The sequence below is a fragment of the Girardinichthys multiradiatus genome, chromosome 18 (genome assembly GCF_021462225.1).
Source record: "Girardinichthys multiradiatus isolate DD_20200921_A chromosome 18, DD_fGirMul_XY1, whole genome shotgun sequence".
NCBI classification, from domain to species: Eukaryota; Metazoa; Chordata; class Actinopteri; order Cyprinodontiformes; family Goodeidae; genus Girardinichthys; species Girardinichthys multiradiatus.
In genome coordinates this window covers 34092595-34119737 of record NC_061810.1, presented here as the reverse complement: position 1 = coordinate 34119737, position 27143 = coordinate 34092595, and the positions used below count along the sequence as shown (strand labels likewise).

The 27143-nt window shown below is 39.3% G+C and overlaps 1 protein-coding gene across 1 annotated transcript in view; it reads left to right on the top strand.

The window, feature by feature from the left end:
* nectin3a (nectin cell adhesion molecule 3a) overlaps window positions 1–20690 on the top strand; it is a gene marked incomplete at its 5' end in the record, with an annotated part of 64644 nt that extends 43954 nt beyond the window's left edge. Inside the window, 4 exons of the mRNA XM_047392748.1 lie at window positions 4321–4620; window positions 6958–7075; window positions 9531–9682; window positions 13750–20690. Of these exons, the coding sequence (XP_047248704.1) occupies window positions 4321–4620; window positions 6958–7075; window positions 9531–9682; window positions 13750–14402 (1223 nt within the window). The remainder of the gene's footprint in view (window positions 1–4320; window positions 4621–6957; window positions 7076–9530; window positions 9683–13749) is intronic.
* Between the last annotated feature and the right edge of the window lie 6453 nt (window positions 20691–27143).

Genomic DNA, 27143 nt, shown 5'->3' with positions numbered 1-27143 from the left:
ACATTAAGTATTGCTGCAACAGCCGCAGTGTCTGAAACCTCGTAGAGCTCAATTACACCTTGCTGTCTTCTCTGAGCAGATTCTCAGGCATACTTTGCTCATAGGAAAAGCATGCACACCCATATGAAAACACACACCTTCTTTACAATTCAGATGTAATTAGAGTGTGATTACTGAAGAAGCATGTGTCTTTTTCAGTGAGATATGCAGCATGTGGGAATTAGGTTACCCTACTGGGTAATTCTCTTAGAGAAAAAAAAGAACGTCATAGTTTTAAGATTAAAATCAGCAGGATTATATTTACCAATGCCCTTTTTCTCTACTTTTTGTTTGCTTTGACTTGTGTGTATATTTAAAAATACGCTTTTTATCATAATGAAGTTCACAATCCCACTCCAGGAAGGGGCTGTGGTCTAAAAACTTCAATGTCTGGCAAAATTATTCAATTCAATTCAAAAATACTTTATTAATTCCAAAGGGAAATTAAATGTTGTTGTAGCTCATCATGAGGGTTTCCTCAAAGAGCCGTTGTAGATGCTGATGGCTGTGGGCAGGAAGGATCTCCTGTAGCGCTCCGTCTTACAGCAGATCTGAAGAAGCCTCTGACTGAAGACACTCTGTTGTTGTAGGACAGTCTCATGAAGAGGATGCTCAGGGTTCTCCATAATGTTCTTCCTTTTATGAAGAATCCTTCTTTGAACAATGATCTCCAGAGGAGTCCCCAGAATAGAGCCAGCCTTCTTTATCAGCTTGTTGAGCTTTTTATACCTTTATTTATACCTTGCTTTTCAGAATTAAATGGAATGGTATAGATCAAAGCATATTCATATGTTAGAATGGCCTAGTTATATTACAGACCTAAATCCAATATAGAAAATTGAAGATTACTACTTAAAGATGCTGTCCATTCAATATGACTGAGCTTGAGCTAGTTTGCAAAGAAGAATGCAAACTAGCTGCCTCTAAAGCCACTGGACTTCTGCCTCAAGATGTGAAAAAGGGCTCAATATAAATTTCAGATTTTTATCAGCACAAGAATCTCTGCCTTGACAATCTGTCCACATCTTATGTTACTTATCTGCATCTCCATGTCCACTAATTTGGATAAATTTTGAGACTTAAAACTTTTTGAAGGAACTTTAAACGGTATAAAGAAACATGAACAGTACTAAAATTTTGAAAATAAAAAGAATCTGTTATAAACCTTGATCTCTGGTGTACCCTACACTTCATGATTTTTGCCATGTGTGTTGTATTTACTTCCTTTTTAATTCGTTACTTTTTTATTCTAAGATTCCTTTTCTGATTCGTGTTTATATTTTGAGGAACATGAAAAGCACACAAATGCATCGTCATTCCTTTTAAATTAACTACAGTAACAACATTAAACAGTCAAGCCCTTGAGTAATGGACTAAAGTCACGGCACACTTTGTAATGGTTAACAGGTGCAGTGGATATTGGCTTAATTTCAGAAGTCACACTCTTGATACAAACATCTTGGATATGAGCAATGTCATGAAAGAGAAACGAAAATATTTACCCCTACGTAAGCTTTCTGGCTCAAGTTTTCTTTTCTTCTTTGTCTACAACAACAGGAAAGAACAAAATATTTAGGCAACAGTTTATTAGGCACTGTGCTACACTGCACAACGCAAAAACCCTCTCATGTAAGCAGAAGGAAGGAAAATATTACCCTTAGTGAATAAGCTACAATGACCCTTTGTTTTTAACTACTGGTAGGTCAATGGAAATCTACTGAGAAGTTCAGTTACTTAAAAACAAAACAACAGTGCAATTAGGTTTACAAAGTGGAATTTACCTGCAACATTTTTGTAAAGTGTGCAAGCTCCAAGAATTAAATATGACCACCTATTGCCTGGTTTTTGACTTTTCTCTTTATTGAGTCGTCAGGTATAGTTTTTAAGTTGGCTCAAAACGAAATAAGTGGCACATGTTGGTTGCAATACATGAGTTTCAGATCTGCTTTTGATCCGTTAAAATATATTCTTTGGTTTCCCCAACTTTTTTATGAGTCAGAATGTCACAGTCTGTTTGCATTGTTGCTATAGATTAATGATCACAGGTTTTATTAGATACTATGAAGCTTTTTTTTACATAGTTTTGCTACGAAAACCATTTATTTATCAATCCATCTTTTTAAAAGAATCCTTTCCCAACAGTATCAAATGTTTACTTGGGGATCAAATTGTTTATGTAACCAAAAAGAGCCAATGCAGCCAGTTTGCTGAAGGGAAATTATTACCCTTCCCAACACTTTTCCACTCATCCAGAGAGTTCCCTTCCCTTTCTGACTGCAACCCCAAATTAACACGTCCGTCTCATTTAGTTATTCTGATGTTTCAGCTGGCCAGCCTGCCAATATAGAGCAGCTACTGTTTTAAAGGTCATAGGGCTGCGAGGAGGGGCAGAGAGAAGTGAGTGAAGAATGTGAGGTGGAGCCTTGAGATTGTCGTCCCCCCCTTTGTAAGGGGTACATGAGATGGCCGGTTATTTTTGGGAAAGAGGAAAGGGGGGTACCTCTAGTTTTTTTTAAATCTGTTGTTAGGCCCTCCTGCCCGGCTGATGAGGAGGATGGCAAATGTAGGTTTGTGCACCATTTTTAAAACTAAATGTTGCCTTAGGTAAAACAGCAGCTTGTTGGATCTCTTTTTTTAGCAGGCAGAGATAGAGGTGGTGCACTGCAACACAATGCAGAAGAAATAAACCAGAGCAAACTGCAACCTGCTTTTAACCATGCTTGTTGTTTACTTCAGTTCTTCTCCAGTGAAGATTTTCTTCTGTGTTTTATTGCCTCCATTGTCTTTATCTCTCATGACTGTCAGTGCTGACAGTGTGTGGTATGTTGTTTCATGTTTCTTTTCTTTCTTCAGTCCAGAGCATTGTTGAGACGCTTTCCCTCTTTGTACAAAAAAGTATTGGGTTGCATAAATCTGGTAACGTTCCTCCTACATAGATCTGTTTGTCGAGTCATTCTCAAGAAAATGGTGCAACATTTCCCAACTCAAACAGTCAGATTTAAGGTGACTTAGGTTCACATTGTTGTAAACAACATAGTCTAATGTACACATCACAGAGCAGGGTTTCTATACAGTCTGGAAAAATATGGAATCATAATATTACCATATATATCTGAATATGTATGGAAAAAGAAAACAATGTGGAAATTTAGTTCTCAGACTTTATTCTGTCCGTCCATCCTTCTGTTTGTCCGTTCCTGCTTCATTTACCTTTCCTTCCTTTATACTTGTAACTTTTTTTCATATTTAAAGATTGACAACCTTTGAAATATTGGCTATAAATGTAAAGTAAAAAAAGAACATCTCTACCTAATTGTATATGACTGGATAGAAGTAAGTAAGTGAAGTTTGTCAAGTGCCTTTCACAGACAAAACAGTCAAAAAGTGCTGCACACAAAATCCATAAAATAACTACTAAATCTATATAACATAAAAAAAATAAAACAACACAATAAAAATAAACATTCAACAGAAAACCTGTTTAAACGGGAAGGTTTTCAACAGCTGTAGAGTTACTGTAGAGGTAGATGTTCCACAGCCTGGAAGGCTCTGTCTCCCTCGGTCTTCTGACTGGTGCATGGAACAACTAGAAAACGTTGAGCCTCAGATGGAAGACAGCGAGCAGCAATAGGTTTTGTAAGCAGATCAGATAGATAATCTGGGGCCAGGCTAAGTAGTGCTCTGAATGGTAGTGTGAGAATTTTAGAATTAATTCTAAAATCTATCGGTAGCAAATGTAAAGAATATAAAATGGGGGTAATGTAAGCTCGCCTACTGGAGCGTATGGCTTGGTGGCAAAAAAGGGAAGATTTATCCAAACCAGTAAAGAGGGCATTACAATAATCTAAATGCAATGACACAAATGCATGGATCATTCTTTCGTGTTCAGCTGATGACACTTTATGTCACAGTTTAGAAAACAAATAAATAACTCTGGGCACTGAGGACCATCAACATAAGGAAAGGAACTCAGGAAGATTTTTAGATTTCAAGTCCTTTTACCTTATTCATGAAAGGATTAAGAAATGTGTTACTTTCATTAGAAAGTAACACAGCATGCTGAAGTGGTGGAGACAACATTGTTGATAGTGTCAAATAATAGAACTGTTTGTCAACTGTGAATGCGAACACTGTAGGTGAAAGAGGGAAATCGATGTTTGCTCTTTTTGCAGTTAAGTAAACTGCTGGACATTACATAGTAATGCAGATATGCAAAAATATCAATAATAATTGTTTCATCATCTTTTCTCCATTCTATATTTGTTCCTCTCCTGTAAACAGTGGAGCCCAAGGTGTATGTGTCTGCAGGCCCCGCAGCTCTTCTGGACGGCGGCGACGAGGCGCTGGTGGCCACCTGCATAGCAGAGCGTGGCCGCCCTGCCGCTGAGGTTTTCTGGGAGGCGGAGCTGTACGGACGATCTGAGAGGCAAAGTCAGGACGAACTCAACGGTACCACCACTGTGCGCGTCAACTACATGTGGAAGCCCCAGAGTTACGCCCAAGGACGGATGCTCACCTGTGTGGTGCGCCACCCGACTCTGCAAACAGAATTCCGCACACGCTACAAGTTAAACGTTCAGTGTGAGTGCTGAATTAAGACACCTTCACATAATTGTATGTGAGGTGTGAAAAGCTGTAATTTCTTTTTTATGTCTGCTTTTCTTGGGATTTAACACCTATGGTAACATCCCTACATGTTATTTTTGTTATGTTTTGTGATATTTTGTTGAACTTTCAATCAGATGAATGACTGTGGACATCTTCTCCACCCATTTCTTTATTGAATCAATACAAAATTATACAAAAACTGAAGTAAAATTAATGTAAGATGACAACCTTGAGCTAAAATACAACAGTTTTACGGTATCACTGTGCAGTAGACAAAGATTTAAAATGAAAATGTACTGCATGATCTCAGTGTCAGTAATCCCAATAATAATTTTACCAGCCTTTACTTCATGTCAGGTTCCCTTGGTTGAAGAAGTAAAAAAACAGACAAAATAACTTTTTTAAGCAGTGCGTTTAATTCAGGCAAATAATCAACTACTCATTTACTCTGCTTCATATATGTGGGATTGTTCTCTCTTTTTCTCATCAGTTTCTGGTTTTTTTTTTTTTCCTGATGGAGGTTTCCCACCCTTTCCAAACTCCCACATCAGTCAAGACACAGCGTTGCCTGAAGCCCCTGTTCCATTAGAGGGTTTTCCAGTTGCTGGACTTGCTATGATTAAAATTTCATTTAATGCAAGCCTTTATCTCAACCCTGTGGACCTGGTCAATTTTAAGCAGGAACAGAAAACAGCTATCCTAAATTAATAGGCAGCTGAAGAAATTAGTGCCTGTAAAGACGAAGGCTGCTACTAACTATCTCCAACAAACTAGCTCCAACTAATTAATTAGTTATTCTAAATTACTAAAATCGAAAACAAATTTCCTTAAATTGTTTTTGCCATAAACATTGGTAATTATGTCATACTAAAATATAAATGTTTACATTCTATATAGTTAAATGTGATTAAAACAGGCATGAGGGAAATCCACTTGGAGCTTGGTTCCATAAAATCGTGCTGACTGACACACACAGGCCTGGCGTTGTAATGCGTTCCTTAATTATGTTTTTCAAGATTGTAAAAACTTGCAAACGCCTGAATTTCTCTATTTGTTTTGTCTTGAGAAAAAAATAGTTGGGGCCTTTTTCTTTCAGCTGACCGGCAGTGGAAAGCAACACGTGGGGGAGTGGCAACATCGTTTTTTTTTCTATTTTGCGTTCAGCTCAAGGAAAGCTTCATTTACTCACGGACGTTATCTGACATCCAATCAGAAGGACTTTAAACAATATGATTGTTTTGATGGAAAAGTTTGACGCTAACTTTTTAAACTGTAACTGTTGAAAAACCTGTTACTGTTACAGTTAAAAATCCTGATAACATTAACTGCTTCATGCCCACCTGCTACAATAGTTACAATGACCCTTTTTGTTAAGAAAGATAGAAAATAAACTACAAGCAAATTAAAAATATCATCTGATGTATCAATTTTCAGTTTTTAAAGTGAGAATGGCTAAGGTGTACAATGCCTCTTTATCAGTGTGTTTGTTCTATGTGAGTGCAGGCTGATGAAGGTGTTTTGTTAAATATTGATCAAGCCTTAACAGCAACACAAGTAGCAGGAGTCTGCTGGGTGCTGCAGATGGAGACACACGGAAGCCAAGGTTAATGCATGGAGGAAGAAAGAGGCTCTCTAGTTCAATAAATCATGTCAAGTGCAAAGGCAAGGGATTTTAAGTGCAAAATAAGCACAATTTTGAACTGTGTGGAAAGGGTACAGTGGATGCGGAGAGTGGTGGCATCTACACCTGTAATGCACGCAGTTTCTCCTTTGCCCTCCAGAGAAATCAAAAGGAAAAAAATTGGATTTTCTGTGTCATTGTTTGCCATGTTTTATTACAGTGGCATGTGCTAGGCTTCAATAATTTCTTTTTGGAGGTGGTGGTGAAGGCATGCTTCTTATGAGGCAGAGTTGATCTACTGACTGAGTCTGCTATTTTCTAACTTTTCCATCAACGGACATTCATTTGTTTGTTCTCCTGGCTCAATTTAACCAGCAGATGATGTACCCTGTTACCATCCTGGGAGGCAATTATTAGGTCATTGCCTCTGTGCTCATAATACAAGCTTTGTTCCTTCTGGAAAAGCTCGTTTGTCACCTGTCTGCTGGAATTACAGAGACTGACTATTGGGTTTTAGTCTTACATCTGTGGACATAGATATGAATAAAGTACGAGAGATAATGGTCAGGATCACCAATGTTGATGGACATAAAAGAAAAAAAGAAGAGAGGCCCATTAATAGAGATTTTTCTTATTATTAAACATGTTTTTAATCTAACTTTAAACGTTTTTTGTTTGTTTGTTTACAGTTGCACCAAATATATCCATACAAGGAATGGATCAAATTTGGTATGTGGGCCAAACAAATGTGAAAATCATCTGCACAGCCAAAGCCAACCCTCCTGCCCTTGACTACAAATGGATCCGGTCAGTACCTCCAACACATTCAGTCACCTCTGTCTTCATGGACTCTCCTACTTTCCCATCTTTATGAAAACCTTTAAGCCATTTGCACCAACAGTTCAGTTCATTCATGTTTTAGAAACCTCTCCCCCAGAACACATGGATATCTGGATGATTCCTTTCCTCCATAAAGTTTTTTTTGGTGAAACACTCATGCTTGACAATTTAGCCACAGCACCTTATGTAGTTATTGTATAAAGCCTTAACTGAAGTTCATCTTTAATTCCAGTTGCATAATCTCACACTAACAGTTTTAGAAGAATAGGGCTGGGTATCAATCAAAAATGTTCGATAGCGGTACCAATACCGATACCTTCACTTCAATATCGGTTCCTGATACCAGTTTTATAATATTGATTCTAACAAAAAGAAAATTGTATTACATATTAAAGTACAAATCTTGAGTTTTATTTTTAACTCAGATATTTCCCATTACAAGCACTTTTCTTACATAAAAAAAAAACACACTAACTCGACGCGATGCACGTATTAAGTTGCAGCGTTAACAAACGTAAACTTGCCTGTTGAAATCCCAGACACAGTGCTGTCCTCTTTACACGGCTGCGTTTAGGACTGTGGCCTTCGTATATGGGTCGCGCTCTATAGCTACACTACGCGCCACACCCACTATGCTGATTTTTGACGTATTATTCACTTGTTAAACAATAACATAAACAATTGCTGAGCACATTCTGACTTAGCGGTTTGAAGTCACTGGAATCTCCCTGAAAACTCCTACAAGCCATACATATATATATATATATATATATATATATATATATATATATATATATATATATATATATAATATATATATATATAAGGGCCCCTGATACTCATTAGGTGAAACTGTCTGACGCCCTTTAGCAGGTATAGCGTGTAGTAAAGTCTTCTAATATACAAATTCACAATGCCCTAGAAATCTTTAAGAAACTGTCAAATACTGCCCTACTGTATAACATGACCATAAAAAGTTTAAGAATCATATTCTAATAAAATTGTCCACATAATTTTTTTTTTTTGCAGCTGCTTTACTTTTACAGTATTACATCTTTAAAAATCACACTTTTCTTATTTCGTGTACAGATACGCTAAAAGGAGATGTTACTTTGTATCAACACTGTTTTAGGTTAATCGTGGTTATCTTTATGATCATGATTTTGTACAAATATGTTGAAATTAAAATGTAATTGAATATTGAATTTGTATGAAGTGCAACATGGAAAATGTGATTATTATTTTATTCACTACCACTTTTTTTTTCTTTATTTATTGTCCCAACAAATCTTTCTCACCAACAGTCAGCTGATGTCTTCTGCATTGTTTGAGGCTTATTGGAAAACGTTGATGGAAGTAGATGTGCTCTATTTGTCCCAACCTGTGCACCATGTAAATGTGTTTTGCACATCATTTTAAAGGCGCTCACATCCGCTGATGGAAGTGGCAGGCCCTGGTGCCGACCATATGACTGAAATAAACATTATTTGGGGGATCAAAATTAAAATGTTCCCAGTTAATCTGTAGGACAGGATGAATTCAAGCCTATGTATCGTCCTGCAGGTAGTCTTTGGTAGCTTTATTTTTATTTGCTAATGCCACAGTAGTCTCAGATCACTTTAACAGGCCTTTCTCTCATTTTAAAAGGAGCTTCTCCTTCCACTCCGCTTGATCATCACTTTAATTTGGTTGATCCCCAACTGTCTGTTAATAAAAACACACATTGTTTCAGTTGTGTGCTGGGTTGATGATTTTAGCAGAATACAAAAGAAAAAAGTCAGGTTGCTACAGATAAAAAGCATTGTCATTAATATGTTATCTGTTTTGCCAAGTATAAGTAGAACTTCTACTAGAATACCTCTGGTCCTCTAAATCTTACCAGCTGGTCATAAGTTAAACAGACCAACCAGGCCATGATTCTGGAAAACTGTATCCTGCTGTATGATAACTTTCTTAGCATTAGTTGCAGGTAAAATGAGTGGAGGCAACTGCATGTTGTTCAGACAGAAGGTGGTGCATCATTTTGGTTAGGATAAAAAATGGTTGCACTCAGCAGATTTTATTTGCATGCCTGAACCCTGTCATTTTGCTTTAAAAGCAAGAAATCTGGTGTTCCATGGTTGAACAGCACCAACATTGTCTGGACTTGTTAATTAATTGTTCCACTCCCCAGACATTAAGACTGTGCTCCTTTTATAGAGGCTTTCCTTATGACTGATGGAAGAGTTTATGTAATTTATGTGACATAATGTTAGTTACCACTATAAACTGAATCAAAGTGTTCAAAATGTTTCTTTTTTGTTTCTTTTTTAATTATAAATTTTAAAGTAAGGATGTGAGATCTGTCCAGCTGTTTTATTTTTCTGTTTTTTTTCTGTTGCATGCTGCACACCAAAATATGTCACCTCTAATTTTTGTTCAGGTTGAATGGATCGATGCAGGAGGGCGTCAAGATTTCAAACAACAGCCTTTCTTTCACACGGCCGCTGGAGCGCAATGATTCTGCAATCTATCGCTGTGAGGTGACTAATGACATTGGTCACAGAATTCACAATGTCAACTTCTGGGTTCAAGGTACTTTTAACCTTTTCTCATAGTTTAGTAACATATTACCAGATCTACTCAACTTTACCACTAAAAACAATGTTGAGTTTTTTGTTGTTTTTTAGGTTTTTTTTTGCATTAAGTCTTTCTCATGTAGGTTAAAACTCAGTAATTCAGGTCACTAGAACAGTTAAGCTTCCATGTAAATCTAAATATCCCTGCTCAGATCCACTTTCACACATTCCTGGCAACAGAGGAGCACGGGGTGCAGAAAAGAGTATCAGGACCAAAAGTTTCCACTGTTGTGGTTTTGGCAACATTAGATGACTCAGATAAGAAAGATGCTGTTAATCCCTTTTGCTTCAGCAAAGTATTCACCCATGTAGCCTTTTTACTGTGCTTTGTTAAGGTCAGGTTACACAGCAGGAAATAATGAATTGGGTTCACAGATTTGCAGCATGCAGAAGTCTGTATTTATACCTCATAAAACATCTTTATTCTGCAGTAGATTGTACTCTACAACACTGGCACACAAACAGTTCTGATTATTTAAACTGTGAAGTAATGGGAGTGGGGACTTTTCTGATTCTCCTAACAGGCTTTACTTTCATTTGCATCTTATCTTGTTTATTCAGTTACAGTGTCTTGAAAAAATATTAATTCCCCTGAAACATTTTCAGATTTTGTCATGTTACAACCACAGATTTCTCTTTAATTTGCTGGTTGTTTGTGCGATAGACAAACACAAAGTAGTGTGTGGTTGTGAAGAAGAACGTAAGGCATACATGGTTTTCAGTTTTTATTTTCTTTAACAAATAGCATACTGTACTGAAAAGTGTGGCATGCACATTTATTTAGAGGAATAGCCCAACAAACTACGGTTGTAATTTTAGTAAAAGGTGGCTTTACAAAGCATTGTCCCTGGCGGGCTGAACAGAAATGCCGGCCATACGTCTACATTGTCTATTTGTAAAGAATCCTAAAAACCATGTATCATTTTCCAGCACTACTTTGTGTCTGTTATTTGCCATCTCAGGAACATATAGTAGTGAACTCTGTTATTCTAATGTGACAAAATGTTCTGGAGGTGTGAATATTTTTGCACTGTATGTCATCATAAAACAAAACCTCTAGGAAACTGAGCTGCTCCCATCAGATCCCTGTCTTTGGTTGAGTTTATCGTTATAAAGTTAGGGTGTGGATCCTGAGAACTCTCCTTTTCTTTTGTTTTATTATTACATCACCTCGCTCCTTTTATTCATTTTGTTCTTCCAAACAAAGCAAACACTACTTTTGGGCACTGCTTTCCTGTAAGAATCACAGTCCTTCCGATATCTCACTGTTGAGAAGAAAGAGCTTCAGGAGTCCCAAAACATGCCGTCGGGCTCCATCTGTGAACCGCCTGCTTTTGGAAGTTCTGCCTCGAATGAAAGCACAGCTGACACCCTGTCCAGAACGGACTTGCACTGAGCAATTATCTTGTTTTTCTTGTCAAATATTGAGTCTTGGGCATGCGTCCTCTTGCCTCTGTCCCCCTGTGGAGATGACCTGTTTGAGCTCAGTAATATGCCCTGCCCGCTTCAAGCATTTAGCTACTTCTCATTCCCAGTTTGTCTGTGCAGCTTTTTGGTTTGTGGTCACATCTCTCTCAGATGATCGTCTACATGGCTGCAAATTTCTATTCCCTGCATGAAATGATGTTAATAAACACGTTCAACAACCTTGATCTGTGTCTGTTATCTTCTCTACTGCCTTTGCTTTGCCTCTGATCCTTTGCTCTCACGCTCTAAATTCTTATTCAACCAATTGTGGCAATAATTATAGCTCTACGATGACCTAGACTGTGACTTAATGCAGTTAGGGTTACGATCTGCCTGTTAACCCATCGACTAGTGTTAGACCTACAGGCTCCAGGTCAGCATTGAGACACTTATCCTGACCTTGAGCTCTAAGCACCTCTGCCTCTGATGAGAAGAGCTGGGGGACAAAACAGATTCAGGAACCTTGCATCGATCACACAGGGTTTCATCTTCTCATGTCTCCTCCCCAGCGGGTTTTAGAAATCTATGTCTGTCTCTCATGCTAACACAATCTCTCATTTAACAGCATTTAACAGCAGTACCTTCCAAAGCTATATATACCACTTGTTCACAATTTATCACATTACTATGACAAACATCAGTGTGTTTTATTGATATTGGATCTGATAATCCAAGACAAACCAGCACAAACTGGTTCTGTGGAAGGAAATGGCTTCAGCTTTTTTATACAAACAAATGTTATGGTTTTGATATGAGTTTGTGTTCAGGCCCCCTATTCAATGCTTGGAACCAGTTTTTGTTGCAGTATTTTATTGGGAAGATTGGATAGAAAGCATCTATGAATATCAGTTTGTTATACATTCTCAATTAGATCTAGCGCTGTACTTTGACTGGGCCATTTTAACACGTGAATATGCTTTGATCGAAACAGTTCCATTGTTGTGTCTTTGTGGAAGGTGAACCAGTCTCGAGTCTGTTGCAGCCTTTGAGCAGTTTTACTCCAGGATTGATCTTTATATAGCTCCAATGTTTCCCCAGTCGTTATATTGGAGGGGCACCCCTCTGCCCCCCATAGACAGTCAAGTTATTAATTATAGCACATTTATTTTTTAAATAACATAGATAACAACAGAAGTCATTTAATGTTACCTTTCCTGTATAAAACAGATCTATACATTGTCCTTTTATGAAACAAAAACCAAAATGATCTTGTTATTTATGTAATTTTTACACTCTGTAATTTCTGCCTCTACATGGACGGGCCTCAATGTTGTGCTCTCTGTATCATTAACGGCAGAGTTATACTCTGACGCGAAGACTTGCGTGCACAAGGGAACACATTCCTGTCAGTAGACACGGAGCGCACCTGAAAGAAATGTCGCAACCACCTGCATAACAAACTAAAATATCTATTCAAAGAGTTGCGAGTAGCAGCCATAACTTTCCTACTTCATATCCGACTATTGAAAATAGTCTAAGTGCATCAGGCCCCGCCCCTTACAAGCAGCAATAATTGACACATCACCGGGTGACAGGTTTTGACCCGGCTGGGCTGTCAGGGGGGAAATATTCCCCCTGGCTGTAGTAGACTGATATTGGTTAGTAAGTATGTAAATACATTTATAACAGATAAAGATACAGACACAGAAAGAAACGGATGAAGATAGAAAAATGTTAACACAAAGACAAATATAAATACATAAATAAAGATAACATAAAGAATGAAGAAGGGATTAATACTAGTATTGATACTAATGAAAAATTATTTTGTAGCAATGTTCTGTCGAAGATGTGAAAATTGATTAAAGCAATTATTGTATTGCTGTTATCAAATGAAACATATAGACTCCTTTAAGAGTTTGTGATGGTTAGCAAGTGTACCCCCACCCCCAAGATGATAGTCCTAGGAGAAACACTGAACTCCATTCATTTTTGGTTCACTGCTGGAAATCTACATTCAGAATGATGTTCAACTTTAGTTTTCCTCCACACATACAGAAGCATTTTGCATGTAGGCCAAAACATTTGGTCGAGTCTAAACAGAGAGTCGTCTGGACATGTCCCCTACATGACTTCTGGCAAACTACAAGCAGGACCTTTAATGGTTTCTTTCAACAATGGTTTTCTTCTTGTCGCTCTACCATTAAAGCCAGATTTGTGAGGTGCACGACTAACAGTTGCTCTGTTAAAAGAGTCTCACACCTGAGCTCTATATCTCTACAGCTCCTTCAAAGTTAGTATGGGGTTCTGTGCTGCTTCTCTGATTGATGTTTGCCTTGGCATTGTAGGTGTAATGTAAAAACAAATGTAAAAAAGGGGACGATTGTCTGAATAGTTTTGCTTTTTCCTTTTTGCTGCACATCTCTGCTTTCAGATTTTCAAAGGAAGCTCTGACTCTACAGTGTTGTTATAAATTAATAAAATAATCACATTTGCTTTGTCAGTTGTCACAGAACATAAAGTGTTTCCTTCCTCTGCTACAGTTTTATGACTCTCCTCTCACTCCATTTGCTGTCCTTTCTCTATGGTTTAAGTCCTTTTATGTTTGCTCTGCAGATCCTCCCCCCACCACTGCAGCCCCTAGCACCACTGCCTCCTCTGTCCGCTATGCGTCCGGAACCGGAACAGATGTGGATCGGCACAGAGCCCTGTTCAGCTCCCCCACCCTGGCCTCCATCCATGACAGCAGCCTCGGCACTATAATTGGCGGGGCAGTGGGTGGGGTTCTCTTCCTGATTTTCCTGCTGATCCTCGGTGGCGCTTGTTTTATGCGCCAGCGCAGAACCTTCAGAGGAGACTACTACACCAAGCAGTACCTGGGACCCTCCGACATGCAGAAGGAGTCTCAGATAGATGTTCTACAGCCACATGAGCTGCAGGAGGTTTATGGGGACAACATGAGCAAAGGCAGCCAGGAGCTGAAAACCAAACTGGGCGGGGACATTATTTACCCCGATTACACCCCTGAGCGGAAAGACAGGGATGACTGGAACGACAGGGGGGATGCCCACAGGGGCATGAAGAAGGAAAACTATTACCCAGACAACTACAATCAAAACATGCACCCCTGTGGGCCTCCTGTGCACAGCCCCATTGTAAACAACGGCTCCCCCTACCTCCCAGATGACTGCTATGAAAATGGTACAGACAGCGACTATGTGTCGCACATAGACGGATCTGTGATTTCACGCAGAGAGTGGTATGTTTGAGAACAAATAAGAACAGTGAACATCCAACTGGAATTAAGTCAACAAGTGACAGACACATCTTTAAAGGATGCATCATTTAATTTGAGAAGCATTAATAAAATTTCTAAGCTTTTACATTGAGCTTCTTGAACAACTTTGCTCTGCCTTGATTGTAACCCCCAACCGTAAGGACGTGTTAGTGGATTGTAAGTTTGTAGTAAAGAGCTACACGAAGATGGAACGCCTTAGAGATTTTACCTGTTTTTGCTTTGGCCAACAGCGATGTGTCAAACCAATGTGAACAAGGTTTTTTCTGCTGGTTTGTGTTTGCACCTGTCGTTTTTTACAGGTTAGCTGTTCACACCCTTGTTATCGCAGTATTTATTCCGCTGACTGAATGAGCTCTGCTCTCATGAAACTTCACAATTTCTGTGGCATTTAGAAAATGATCTCATGAGAGGTCTTTGTGCATTTTCACACAGAAGTGAAACGTTTATTATGGAAGAAAACAGTATTTAAAGCAAATTATATTGCATGCTTTCTGAAAACAAAAGTATCATTAAGTGAAAGGGAAATTTACAAGATGAAAAGGGAGACTTGCTGAGGCGTCAGAGAAAGGGTAAAGCAAAGCCATGGATCATTGTATGTAACCATGTAGGCATGGACCGGTATGAGATTCTCATGGTTTGGTAACCTTGAGCAAAAATACCACAGTATCATGGTATTCATACAAAGATTTAAAGCAGAAATGTTTAACATCATCTAATTGCTTTTATTTAAAAACAGAAAAGCAACTATTATTGCAGCTTCTGGTAAGATAATACCTAAACAAAAGAGGTGGCAGTATTTCCTGTAACTGTAGGAATAGTATTGGAGGATTCTTTCAACCAGCTGACTGGTAGGGCTCAGCAACAAGCAGCTCTAAGCTCCTAAGAGAAATCTCTGGTCACCCTGGTACTTTCTCTGGCATATTTTTAGAAACACTTTAAACAGTAGATATGCTAGGACCTAAAACTTGGGTCATTTTGAAACTGTTTTTAGATCTTTGTTATAACCAGCTCATGCCTAATGCAGACACTGACTAATATGAACAATGTTTGGTATAAATCCATGTTGATTTTTCACAGAACCAGGAATTAGTCATAAGTTGTTTCACTTGTCACCTTAAAACTCAAGAGATAGACACTGTGGAAAACACCTTTGGCCTTTCAGCTGTTCCTAAGCCTGAATTCTAACAGCCATGGTTGTCATAGCGACGCCTTTTTATTTTCTTTCAAACCTAAAGCTGTTTTTTATTTTTAGTTTAAAAGAAGTGTGCAAAGGGCAAAAGTCTTAGGTTGCTTCGGTCACCAAAGTCAGATTTTAATTCACTCGCTACTGTTTCCAGATAGCTGCAGGACCTGGTGAATCATCTTAGTCTGTAAAGATGTGTAGCATATCGCTGGCAGCTCTACATCTACAAGCTGTTAGCAGCTGCTTCCTCTTGTCGTGGTCGTTTCTTAGAAAAACTAGAGCAGATAAGGTGATGAAAAAGTGATGACTGTGAGCATTGGCTGTTCTTGACTACACAAAATAATCAGTTTGTTTCAATCTGCCAGCACCCTTATCAACTTCCGGTCTGCCCAGGATTTAGTTTTACTTTGAACATCACAAACGTTTCTGACAGAAATTCACATCATTTTAACCAAGTACAGATGTGTAGCTATGACAGGCAGTGGACTCACTCAGGCAGCTACTGTTTGTTTTTTAACATTTGCGCTCAGTGTTATCAGCCACAGCAATATTAGCAATGGATACTCCTACCAGGTGAACATAGATGTGGTTTAAAGAGTAAAGAGTAAGTTAAGTTATTTAATTTCCCTTTGGGATTAATAAAGTATTTTTGAATTGAATTGAATTAAACTATAGGTGCACTGATCAGAATTTTGAAAACCTCCCGTTTTTGTAAAGCTTTAATATGCCGATACCAGTTTTGTTCAATTCGGATTTCTCTTTAAGAACTAAGAAGATTTAAGTAACGTAATAGATTTCGGAAAATGTTTGTAGCCTGTTTCCTCAACAGTTATTAGTTAGGAGCAGAGGTGACCTCGTATCTGAGAGAGCAGTTGCTGTGAAACAGGGTGTTAATAATACAAAACGGTTAAAAATGATTAAATATTTATAAAACAAAAACAAAATGGTTATAGAACTGTCTTTAGCATCTTGTCCTTGTTGCAGCATTGCTTAAACTGCAGTTTCTAGGATTATATTTAAAAGAATGTAAATCCTTACCTTTATTCTGAGACTTCCAAGGTTTAAAGCTCCAAGGAATTAAACAGAGCACCTTTGGAGCACTCTGTTCAGCCTTCCTGTTATCAGCTGAAAGTCTTGCTCTCTCTCATTGTCTCACAGCCTACATGAACCACAGATCAACACCAACATGTTGAAAATATTGTCCTGCTTCTTAGAACTCCATGCTTCCTCTGTCTTCATCTCTAAATACCTCGCTGATACTTGACTTTATCCCTATCTTCACTCATAACTTTCACACCAAAGAGTGTTGCTGTCAGTACAGCCTTATTGCATCTATGTGGTGCGCTCATCGGAAAAAGATTGGTGTTTCAAAGCCGGCTGGTCGCTGGTCAAGCCCATTCAGGAAGAAAATTGCCTGATTCCAGTAATCAGCAAGTTTCAATGTACTTCCCCAATGCAAGCTGATAAAATGGGACTTGATCAGTTAAGCCGTCAGACCTGAATCCAAAACACTAAGGGCAAATTCAGCCTAAACTGCTACCCACAGATGGCTATTGTAGAAACCCCACCAATCTCAAACTGTAAAAGTGGGGTACGATAATAACTTAAAACCAAATCGACTGATATGGGTATTGACATAAGTTATTCCAGCCGCATTCATGCCGTCACAGTCTCAGCTCTGTTATTAAGCTTCTCAGCAAACTTCAAAACAGCCCAGGCCTCCCATCTTCTCCCTGATAACAGGCTGCACTGCTGTCTTTTACATTTTCCCTCCTGAATATTTTCAGATTCCTGTCTGTAAGAACAGCACCAAATGGCCATTAAAGTTTTTTTATAACACAAGATCAAAGTGATCTGTTATAAATACCAGATGCGACTGGTACGGCTGTCATCATCTGACATTATGTGGCTGCATAAACCACCAACAGTTTTACTGCTACCACTCAACACCCTGCCGTCATGGTTCAAGATCACCAACATGCAACAAAAAGAGAAGGGAAAGCTCCAAACGGATCCTTCAGTTTTAGTTTGTTTGAATTTTGGATTATTCAGATAGTCTGAAAACAGTGTGAGGAGCTGACATCACTGCAAGTCATGCTGTAATGTTGGGGTTTGGCTCCTCTGAGGTTATGGTGTGGTCATGGAAACAAGAAACTTAATAGTAAACTAAAATAAAAGTAAAGAAAAAATCTGAACCGAGGAGATCAGCGATGTCTGAGTTATGGCTCCCAATGGGAAAGATACATGTTTCTATTTTCTCTACAAACAACAATTCTTGTGAAGCTAAGTTGAAATAAAAGAGCTCACGTCATCAGTGATCTCACCTCTTCCTGCTTCAACAATCCCCACACTTCCACTTAGAAGACTTCCTTTTGCCAGCCAGGTTGTTGTCATGTATTAGTATCAGACAAAGATAAGAGTAAATACAAAAAAATAGTTTGCAGATTATTGTTTCAGTTAAAGGAAGAAAAGCTGCCAAAACCACTTTGGCTCTATCTGAAAATGAATTATCTGCCAGAGCTGTAGACTCACTTAAATATAACCTATTTGGCAAAATTAAGTAGTCAAAAATCAACAGATAAGAAACAATGTCACTGAGATCTATCAGCTTGAAAAAAGTTGCAAAGTCGCTTCTGAGCTTATGGACTCCAGCTAACGACAGTGAGAGCCTTCATCCACGAATGATGGAAATATGGAACCGTGGTGAACTTTCCCAGAAGTGGCCGGACCACCAAAATTACTCCAGGTAGTTACCAAGGATTCATCCAGGAGGTCACAAATAACTCAGGACAACATCCAAAGCAATGCAAGCCTCACTGAATTCCGTTAATGGCATGATTCATGATTCAACCTAAGAAAGAAACTGGCTCAAAATGGCATAAATGGGAAAGTTAAAGGATGGAAACCATTGTTGGCTAAAAAAAACACAAAGGCCTGTTTCACGTTTGAAAGAAATAACATTTTTATGAAACCCATGACTTTTAGAGTAGTATTTTGTTGACTGACTTGATAAAAGTAGACATTTTTGGAGGTTGTGTCCCCTGTTACTTCCTTTTGTTGAACTAATACATCATTTCATAGAATGGTAAATGGACTGAACTTACTGTATATAGCACCTTTCCAGTCATACAGACCACTCAAAGTGCTTTACACTAGAGCCACATTCACCCAATCGCACTCACTAACGCTCACACATACCTACCGATACGCAGATCGGTAGGAAACTTGAGGTTAAGTGCCTTGCCCAGGGGCCCATCGATATAAGGCAAGAGGAAGCTGGAATCGAACCCACAACCTTCTGATTGCAAGACGACTATTCCTACTGAGCCACGGTCGCCTGAAAAACACTAAACAACAGTGGTGGTGGTGGTAGTGTGATGGTCTTTAACTGTTTTTCTGGAACCATGAACCCAACAGTAGATCAGCCAACAGTTTTTAACCTTAAACTCAAATATGCACAAGTAAGTTTTCCTCTAAATGGCCAAATGAAACAACAAAAAACTAACTAGGGTGCCCAGGTCAAAATAATTCTGCCAGGAAGAGTAGACCTCAGTGATGTAAAATATTTATCACCAGTTACTGCAAATGGTTGCCTGCTTTTGTTGATGCCTAAAGTAGCAAACCAGTTACCATCCACAAGGAACAAGGGGGCTAGTAGAGGTTGGTTTCAATAGCTTTTCTCCGTAATCATTTGAAATCAGCTTTTTTATTGACTCAGTTTATCTTAATCTGACATTAAATTAGTTTGATGATTAAAACATTTAAATTTGACTAAAAAACAAACAGAAGAAATGCTTCAGCAGCTCCACTTTGTAATGTGTTGTACAATAAATGTGATCCATTCAGATTAAAACAGGCTCAGCTGTAGTTTGAGGTCTCCATTCTCATTTTATAGATTTCTGGTGCGCGTCTCCACCCTCATTTTCTCATGGCAAGGCCTCGGTTGAAGGTTTAGATGTCTTAGAATAAACTGCTTTAATCTGTTTAGCTCAGCTTTCACTCCCATCATCGCCACACATATGCCACTGCAGGCCACATTGAAGAAGCAGTCCTCACCTCAAAACCTTCAGCTTTTTAATCAGCTTTTATACCCTTCCTCATCACGCCTGGCAGCAGCAGCTCTCTGTGATATACGGCACATCCGTGTCGGCATTTTCCTTGTGTAGTTTATTCATAGCTCTCAGTTTATATTTGGAAAGGTTTTCTCCATGCAAACAGCTGCCTCTGCTCTAAAACTGACCTTTAATCAGCCTTGGTTCAGTTTTTAAAGCAAAAGCAACTGATTGGATGAATGTTTTTGTATTTGAAACCTTTTTGTGCTTTTTGGTTTGTTGCTCACCAACTGGTTGCATGTGCAGTTATTTGCTGCCAATTATTTTACATCACTAATGTTTATATTACATGTACATATTACATATAGTATTAGAGTGGGATTAGTTGTTGTCTGTCGTTGTGGGTTTGTTCTGGACTCCCCTACTGAATAGCCGGTGCCTTAAATGGGCTGAGCAATGCACAGACATTTTAAAAGCTGAAAGATACTGAAAGCATTAATGTAAATATGGTTATTATTAAAAAGAGGGCAGATGCGCTTTTTTAATGTGTATTCCATCTTTCATATTTAAGAGTTGCTGTTGTCAAAGCAGCAATGTTGACAAAAGGTTTATTATCATGCCTTACAGAGTTTAAAAAGGACACATGTAACAAGTTGGTTACTGGGAAAATTGTAATAAAGCAATGTTTCACTGGGAATTTAGGCAAGCCAGGTTTATAGAAAATATTATTTTCCTGTAAATATGCTGGCTTTTTTTTATTATTATTGAAGAAAAATCTTATTTTTTGTATGAGGTCTGTAATTTTCACAGAATATTAGTTTGTCTTACAAGCTTCCAATAGATTCATGTCTCACAATAAGAGGGAGACCCTGTTTTCACTGCATTTTATATCTGTTCTTGAGAGCTGGTGACCAATTATTTTGTACGGTGTTCTTTGAATGATTGAAGTCTCACAGGAATCAGAGAGGGACGGGTGGTAGATTTTGTCATTTGTTTTGTTTGCAATAAAACAGTCATCATTTCACTCCGTGTCTTGGACTCCTGTTTTCAAAGACGTTTTTTTAATGGGTTCAATTTTTTTTGTCCTTTTGTACTTTGCTTTTATCTGTGTCTAAGGATCAGGCTGTTTAATTTGAGGTGCAGTAACCCTTCAGGTAAATGACTTTGAGGTTTATGATGTGAACTACAGGGGTTGGACAATAAAACTGAAACACCTGATTTTAGACCACAATAATTTATTAGTATGGTGTAGGGCCTCCTTTTGCAGCCAATACAGCGTCAACTCATCTTGGGAATGACATATACAAGTCCTGCACAGTGGTCAGAGGGATTTTAAGCCATTCTTCTTGCAGGATAGTGGCCAGGTCACTACGTGATACTGGTGGAGGAAAACGTTTCCTGACTCGTTCCTCCAAAACACCCCAAAGTGGCTCAATAATATTTAGATCTGGTGACTGTGCAGGCCATGGGAGATGTTCAACTTCACTTTCATGTTCATCAAACCAATCTTTCACCAGTCTTGCTGTGTGTATTGGTGCATTGTCATCCTGATACACGGCACCGCCTTCAGGATACAATGTTTGAACCATTGGATGCACATGGTCCTCAAGAATGGTTCGGTAGTCCTTGGCAGTGACGCGCCCATCTAGCACAAGTATTGGGCCAAGAGAATGCCATGATATGGCAGCCCAAACCATCACTGATCCACCCCCATGCTTCACTCTGGGCATGCAATAGTCTGGGTGGTACGTTTCTTTGGGGCTTCTCCACACCGTAACTCTCCCGGATGTGGGGAAAACAGTAAAGGTGGACTCATCAGAGAACAATACATGTTTCACATTGTCCACAGCCCAAGATTTGTGCTCCTTGCACCATTGAAACCGACGTTTGGCATTGGCATGAGTGACCAAAGGTTAAAGCAGCCAGGCCGTGTATATTGACCCTGTGGAGCTCCAGACGGACAGTTCTGGTGGAAACAGGAGAGTTGAGGTGCACATTGAATTCTGCCATGATTTGGGCAGCCGTGGTTTTATGTTTTTTGGATACAATCCGGGTTAGCACCCGAACATCCCTTTCAGACAGCTTCCTCTTGCGTCCACAGTTAATCCTGTTGGATGTGGTTCGTCCTTCTTGGTGGTATGCTGACATTACCCTGGATACTGTGGCTCTTGATACATCACAAAGACTTGCTGTCTTGGTCACAGATGCGCCAGCAAGACGTGCACCAACAATTTGTCCTCTTTTGAACTCTGGTATGTCACCATTAATGTTGTGTGAGTTTCAATATTTTGAGCAAAACTGTGCTCTTACCCTGCTAATTGAACCTTCACACTCTGCTCTTACTGGTGCAATGTGCAATCAATGAAGACTGGCTACCAGGCTGGTCCAATTTAGCCATGAAACCTCCCACACTAAAATGACAGGTGTTTCAGTTTCATTGTCCAACCCCTGTATATTCCTTTATTATGCAGTCAATCAAAAAGGATTTCCAGGAATTTGCAAAACAATAAACTTTAATTGCACATAGTGCAGTTTTGCTTTCAAATACGTTTTTCTCATCGCTGCTGTTTGATCTTGGAGTGTTTGCTAGGATGTCATCTCCTGGCAAGATTGGCAGCGGTCCATGTTTTCCACTTGTTCAGCTTCTCCCTCTTGTACTGTAGAACAATGTCCTGGAATCATTGTGGGTTTGAGAATGACCTTATGATCCCAGATTGATGGGCTGCATCAGCTGCACCTCTAAACTTATTCCTGGCGTATTTTCTACTTGACTTTGTGTTAACACACACCCTGTATGTTCCAGGTCCACACTCCTGCTTTCATAGAGATGGTTCCACTGACAATCAGTTAATACAGTGCATTTGATTAACAGCACCTGGCAGCTACGCTCCTGCTTAAAAACAGGGGTGTCCAACTCTGGTCCTCAAGGGCTGGTGCCCTGCATGCTTCAGGTGGATACCTGCTCAAATCACAGCTGATGCAAGTGGCCGACCTCCTTAGAATGTTATTAGTTTCTGCAGAGCCCTAGTATTGAACCAGTTGTGTTTTTTTGTACACTTGAGGTTGGATATAAGTAATTTTACAACCTGGGACAGACCAGATGATATGTAAGACGCTGGAATCAAAGGAGGGTGCACTCTGTATGGCTATGCCTAACCATGTCCCTTTAACAGTGGAGCTTAAAACACAATAAAACTCAGTTCTCACTAATAGCGCTGAGGATATATTCCGGGTCACTGCAGCATCAAGCATGTTTGGTTTTTTAATAGATTAAAGCATTGCTGAAACATTAATCCAGTCTGGTGACTGCGCTATTGATTTCACTTGGGTTGATAGACTAATGATTGATATTGCTAAATCTCTATTTTATGGCTGTGTGAACAGAAGAGTCAGCGTGCACAAAGTCAAACATTCCTTGCAGCATTTAATAAAATCCAATACCATTCATGGAATGCATTCGTCTGTCTGATAATGTTATTATGTTGCCATTCTTTTGAAAATAGCCCAGATGGTCAAGTCCAGCATATGGTAAGATGGAAATTAAAGAAAAGTCAAAATTAGAATTTATTCAGAAGATCTGACAGATGTTTTAATGTCCACAATCTGTTATCTCAGATTAGTTTAATCTATTTTTTAGCTGAGATTAATTTTTTTTTTTTTTTTATTGTTGTAATGAATGTGTGAATGTTAATACTTTTATTCAGCTGTGATTTACAGTTCCTGTAGAAAACATCTAATGTTGGCTGGACCTCATCTCACTGAAGTATAAAGATTTATTTATCAGAGTAAATGTGTCACAATTATCAACTGTGACACCCAGTCTAATATTGTTTGAAGCGGGATTTTGTCAGCTGTCCAACAGCTAAAACTTGTTTCGAAAGTTGTTTCTAATAGAAACACCGGACTCTGTCTGGAGTGTTGAATGCTGGTGGTTTCGAACAAAAGCTGACAGAATGATAGTAAAAACAGAAAGTGGGTGCCTTTGCCTTTGTTTGAAGTAAAAGTCACTGGGTCCAGAAAGCATCAGTCTCGGTCCGCTTCTGCCTCTTCTACTGTCCTCACCTGTGTAGAGACTAAGTGACCCATCCGACGAGACTCTCCATTACGTCCAAATCAACACCCTCTTCAATAGCAGCTCAAAGGGATCTGTCGCACTTGCAGTGACCACCCACATCTCCCCCTCCTCCACCCGTCACCCCTCACTCCTCAGAGAGCCAGATGTCTTTTTGTTTTTTTTAAATGGTGGACTTCTTACACTGAAATTATGCCCTGAGAACATTCACAAAGGAATTCACTATGGCATTCCAAATCCAGGTCCTCCTGCTCTAAGTGCATGGCTTTAATCCCCAGAGTTAACCTGGCTTTGGAGGTGCTCACACATAATATCAATACGAGTTGCTTAGGAAAGTGACAATCGTCCCCTCCGGTCCAGATTAGGAGGCAGGAGAAGAAACCAGATACCTAATCCGTTGTGGCATGCTGGAGATAAATCTCCCCTCTTTTTGGACTTCACCTTAATCGATTTCAGTGTCCACCTCTGCCCAGCTCAAAAGCACTCACTCTGTTATCACCGCATTGGCTGACTGGGATAACCCCGGCCTAATCCATCACTGTTAGCATCTGCATGTTTGTGCAGGCAGAGTGGGTAAACAAGGCTGTCTTGGTGGGCTTGGGTTACTGATTGTTTTTCCTTTTTCTTAAGTTTTGGGCAGATGGCTACAAGGGGGCATTTTTTCACAGGCAATGAATCAGTCAGCAAATGTGTTTGGTTTGTTGCCTCGTAAAAGAGCAGCAGGTCCTTTCAGCGAGCTTTGAAGACCCCACCCTAAAATAGGAACATCAGCGTCAGATCTCGATTGAACTGAAGCACCTGCTTTTTTCGCTCCATGTCATTCACATTCAACTGAGAAAAAGTGAAGTCCTCCACTCCAAAATCTGAAGCCACCAAACAGGACCAAAGCACCAGGGAGTTCCCATCAAAGGCCCTAGCTGACTGAGCTGCGCCGGCAAGTTGTTTGAGCTCATAGGTTTGGAAATAATGAAATGTTGCAGAGGGTGGGAGAGTGCAGAGCAGCGAAAACAAAAATGTTGTCACATGGCCAGTGGTCTCCCCTGGCCTTTGTCTTGGTGTGAAACATGCGAGGCTAGGACTGCAGCCACCTGTATGAGGAGAGGAGGCTTCTGGGGGAAAAATTCAGTCTCTGTCAGAAGTTTAGTATCTGTTTATGTGAGCAAGTGTCTTATTTTTATAGATCCCTCGGTAGATCTGTTTCTACACCTAACCCAATAAATTAGAATAATGTTGAGAAACCACAGACTGATTTCAGTAATTCGACACATCAGGTGACTTATTTCAACAATTTATTGCTAATTTTGATGATTATGGCTTACTGTTAATACCCCGGAACTATTTTCTATGAAAATCTGACTATTGCATCAGACCAATAAAGACATATTTTATGGCTGACACAATCACGGGGAATACTACTGACTCATCAAGTTGTCCAGCAAATAATCACTGATTTTGACCACATGCAGGGTAAACCACAAGGATCGTTGCCAACAAAGCTGGTTGTTCAGAGCACTGTATCTTAGTATATTAATGGAAAGTCGAGTGGAAGGAAAAAGCGTGGTAGCACAAGTTGCACAAACAACGGGGATTACAGTGTGGCTGGAGTTGGTGTTTCAAGATCCACCACACAAAAAATAAGGACACATCATCTTTATTTAAATGGTTTCCATATTGATGTCCAGTCTTGCTTTTAATTTATCACAGGGAAAGAAAGTAATTTAAAAAAAAAAGTTTTCCAGCTGAAGAAAGGTTGGGGCACCTCACCCCCTTATAGCAGGGGTCACCCTTTTGGCTAAAATAGCTCCAGTCAGGACCTTCTTGTACCCATCTACCAGTCTCTGACATTAGATCCAGATGTGAGATGTTTGAAGAGCTTCTTGTGCAGCCTGTTTCAGGTGACCGCACAGCAGCTCAGTGAGATCTACGCTCTGACTCGGTTCAGGAATTATCCTTTCTTAATTCCCAGCCAGTCCTTGATGGATTTACTTGAAGGTTGTGGGTCATTGTTGTGTCACAAGATCCGGTCCTGCTTCATCTGTCACTTTTTACAAATAGTCTTGAATTCATGGGGGATCGATCCTGTGATTTGAGCTGGCCAAGTCCTTCTACAGGAAAGCATCGATATAAGCATGACTCTCCCACCTCCTGTCACTCTCCTGAGGTGTTTGATTTTCTTTTGTGTTTGCATTCTGATAATTTCTTTGTTGTGTTTTTATTCAGTTAATTTCTCTGTTTATTATTGTGAGTAGGTGTCTCCATGTTATTCTATTCTATGTATTTAGCTTCCTAGTTTATTTTTGTGTTCATTATACTTTAAAGTATTTTCTGTTAGATCTCTGTTAGATATTTCCCCTGGGTTTCTGGATTCTCTGTTCAGCTCTGTCTGTGTTAATTAGTCCCTAACCCTTCCTGCTTTGCTTCAACCAGCTGCTCCTCATTTCATCTGATCAGCTCTTCTGGTTTGTTTGTCATTCCTCCAAACCTGCCTCAGGATTTTCATTGTTTTCCACTGGATCCTTCCCATCGTTACTATGCCCATTTTTCCTCACTGGTCAACCCAGATTTCAGTCTGTGCTCTGCGGTTTGTTTCCTTTTTGTCTGTTTGTAAGTTGTTCTTTTTTTAAATAACTGCAACTCATAATGCTGTTTCCACTGTCCTGTCTGTGTTTTGGTCCAGCTCCTGCCTCACAGATAATGGCAACTCATTGCTTCACAATTAGTATGAGGTTCTTCACCAGGGATCCCGAATTGTTTTTGGAATTATTTAGTGTTAGACTCATCTGTCCAAAGAAAACTATTCTGAAGTCATGGTCTTTGGCTACTTCCTCCCAGACAATCCTCATATTTTTCTTAGAGAGCAAAGATTTCTCCTTGCACACTTCCCACAAATGTTAAACTTGTGCAGTCTCTTTCTGATTGTACAGACATACTCTTTCACATCAACAGTTGCAAGAATCTGCTGTAAATCCCATGTGGACATTTAAGGTTTTTGGAGACCCCTTACAGCATCTTGAGGTCTGCTGTAATGGTGAACTTGCTTGAACTATCAGACCTGAGCATGTTGGCAGTTGTTTTGAATGTTCTCCACTTAAAGACTGCTTTCAGTACACCTGAACAGCAGATTTTTATATATTTTAAGACCTTGTTTGTTCCCTTACCAGTCTCTATTTCCTTTCTGAAGGCATCAGATAGCTTTGGATCTTACCTTGGTATTCATTCTCAGTTTTCAAATGCACCTGATGTGATATGCATGTGCGTAATTTTAACCGCTTTGAGTGAGAACAAATGTAGTGTTTTTTTTCTTCAGTTTTAATTGCTTGATTAAATTATTTGTATTTTTAAAAGTTATTTTAAATATCCAAATTTCTGAATATGTTAGACACATGGACTTTTATAGGACTTTTC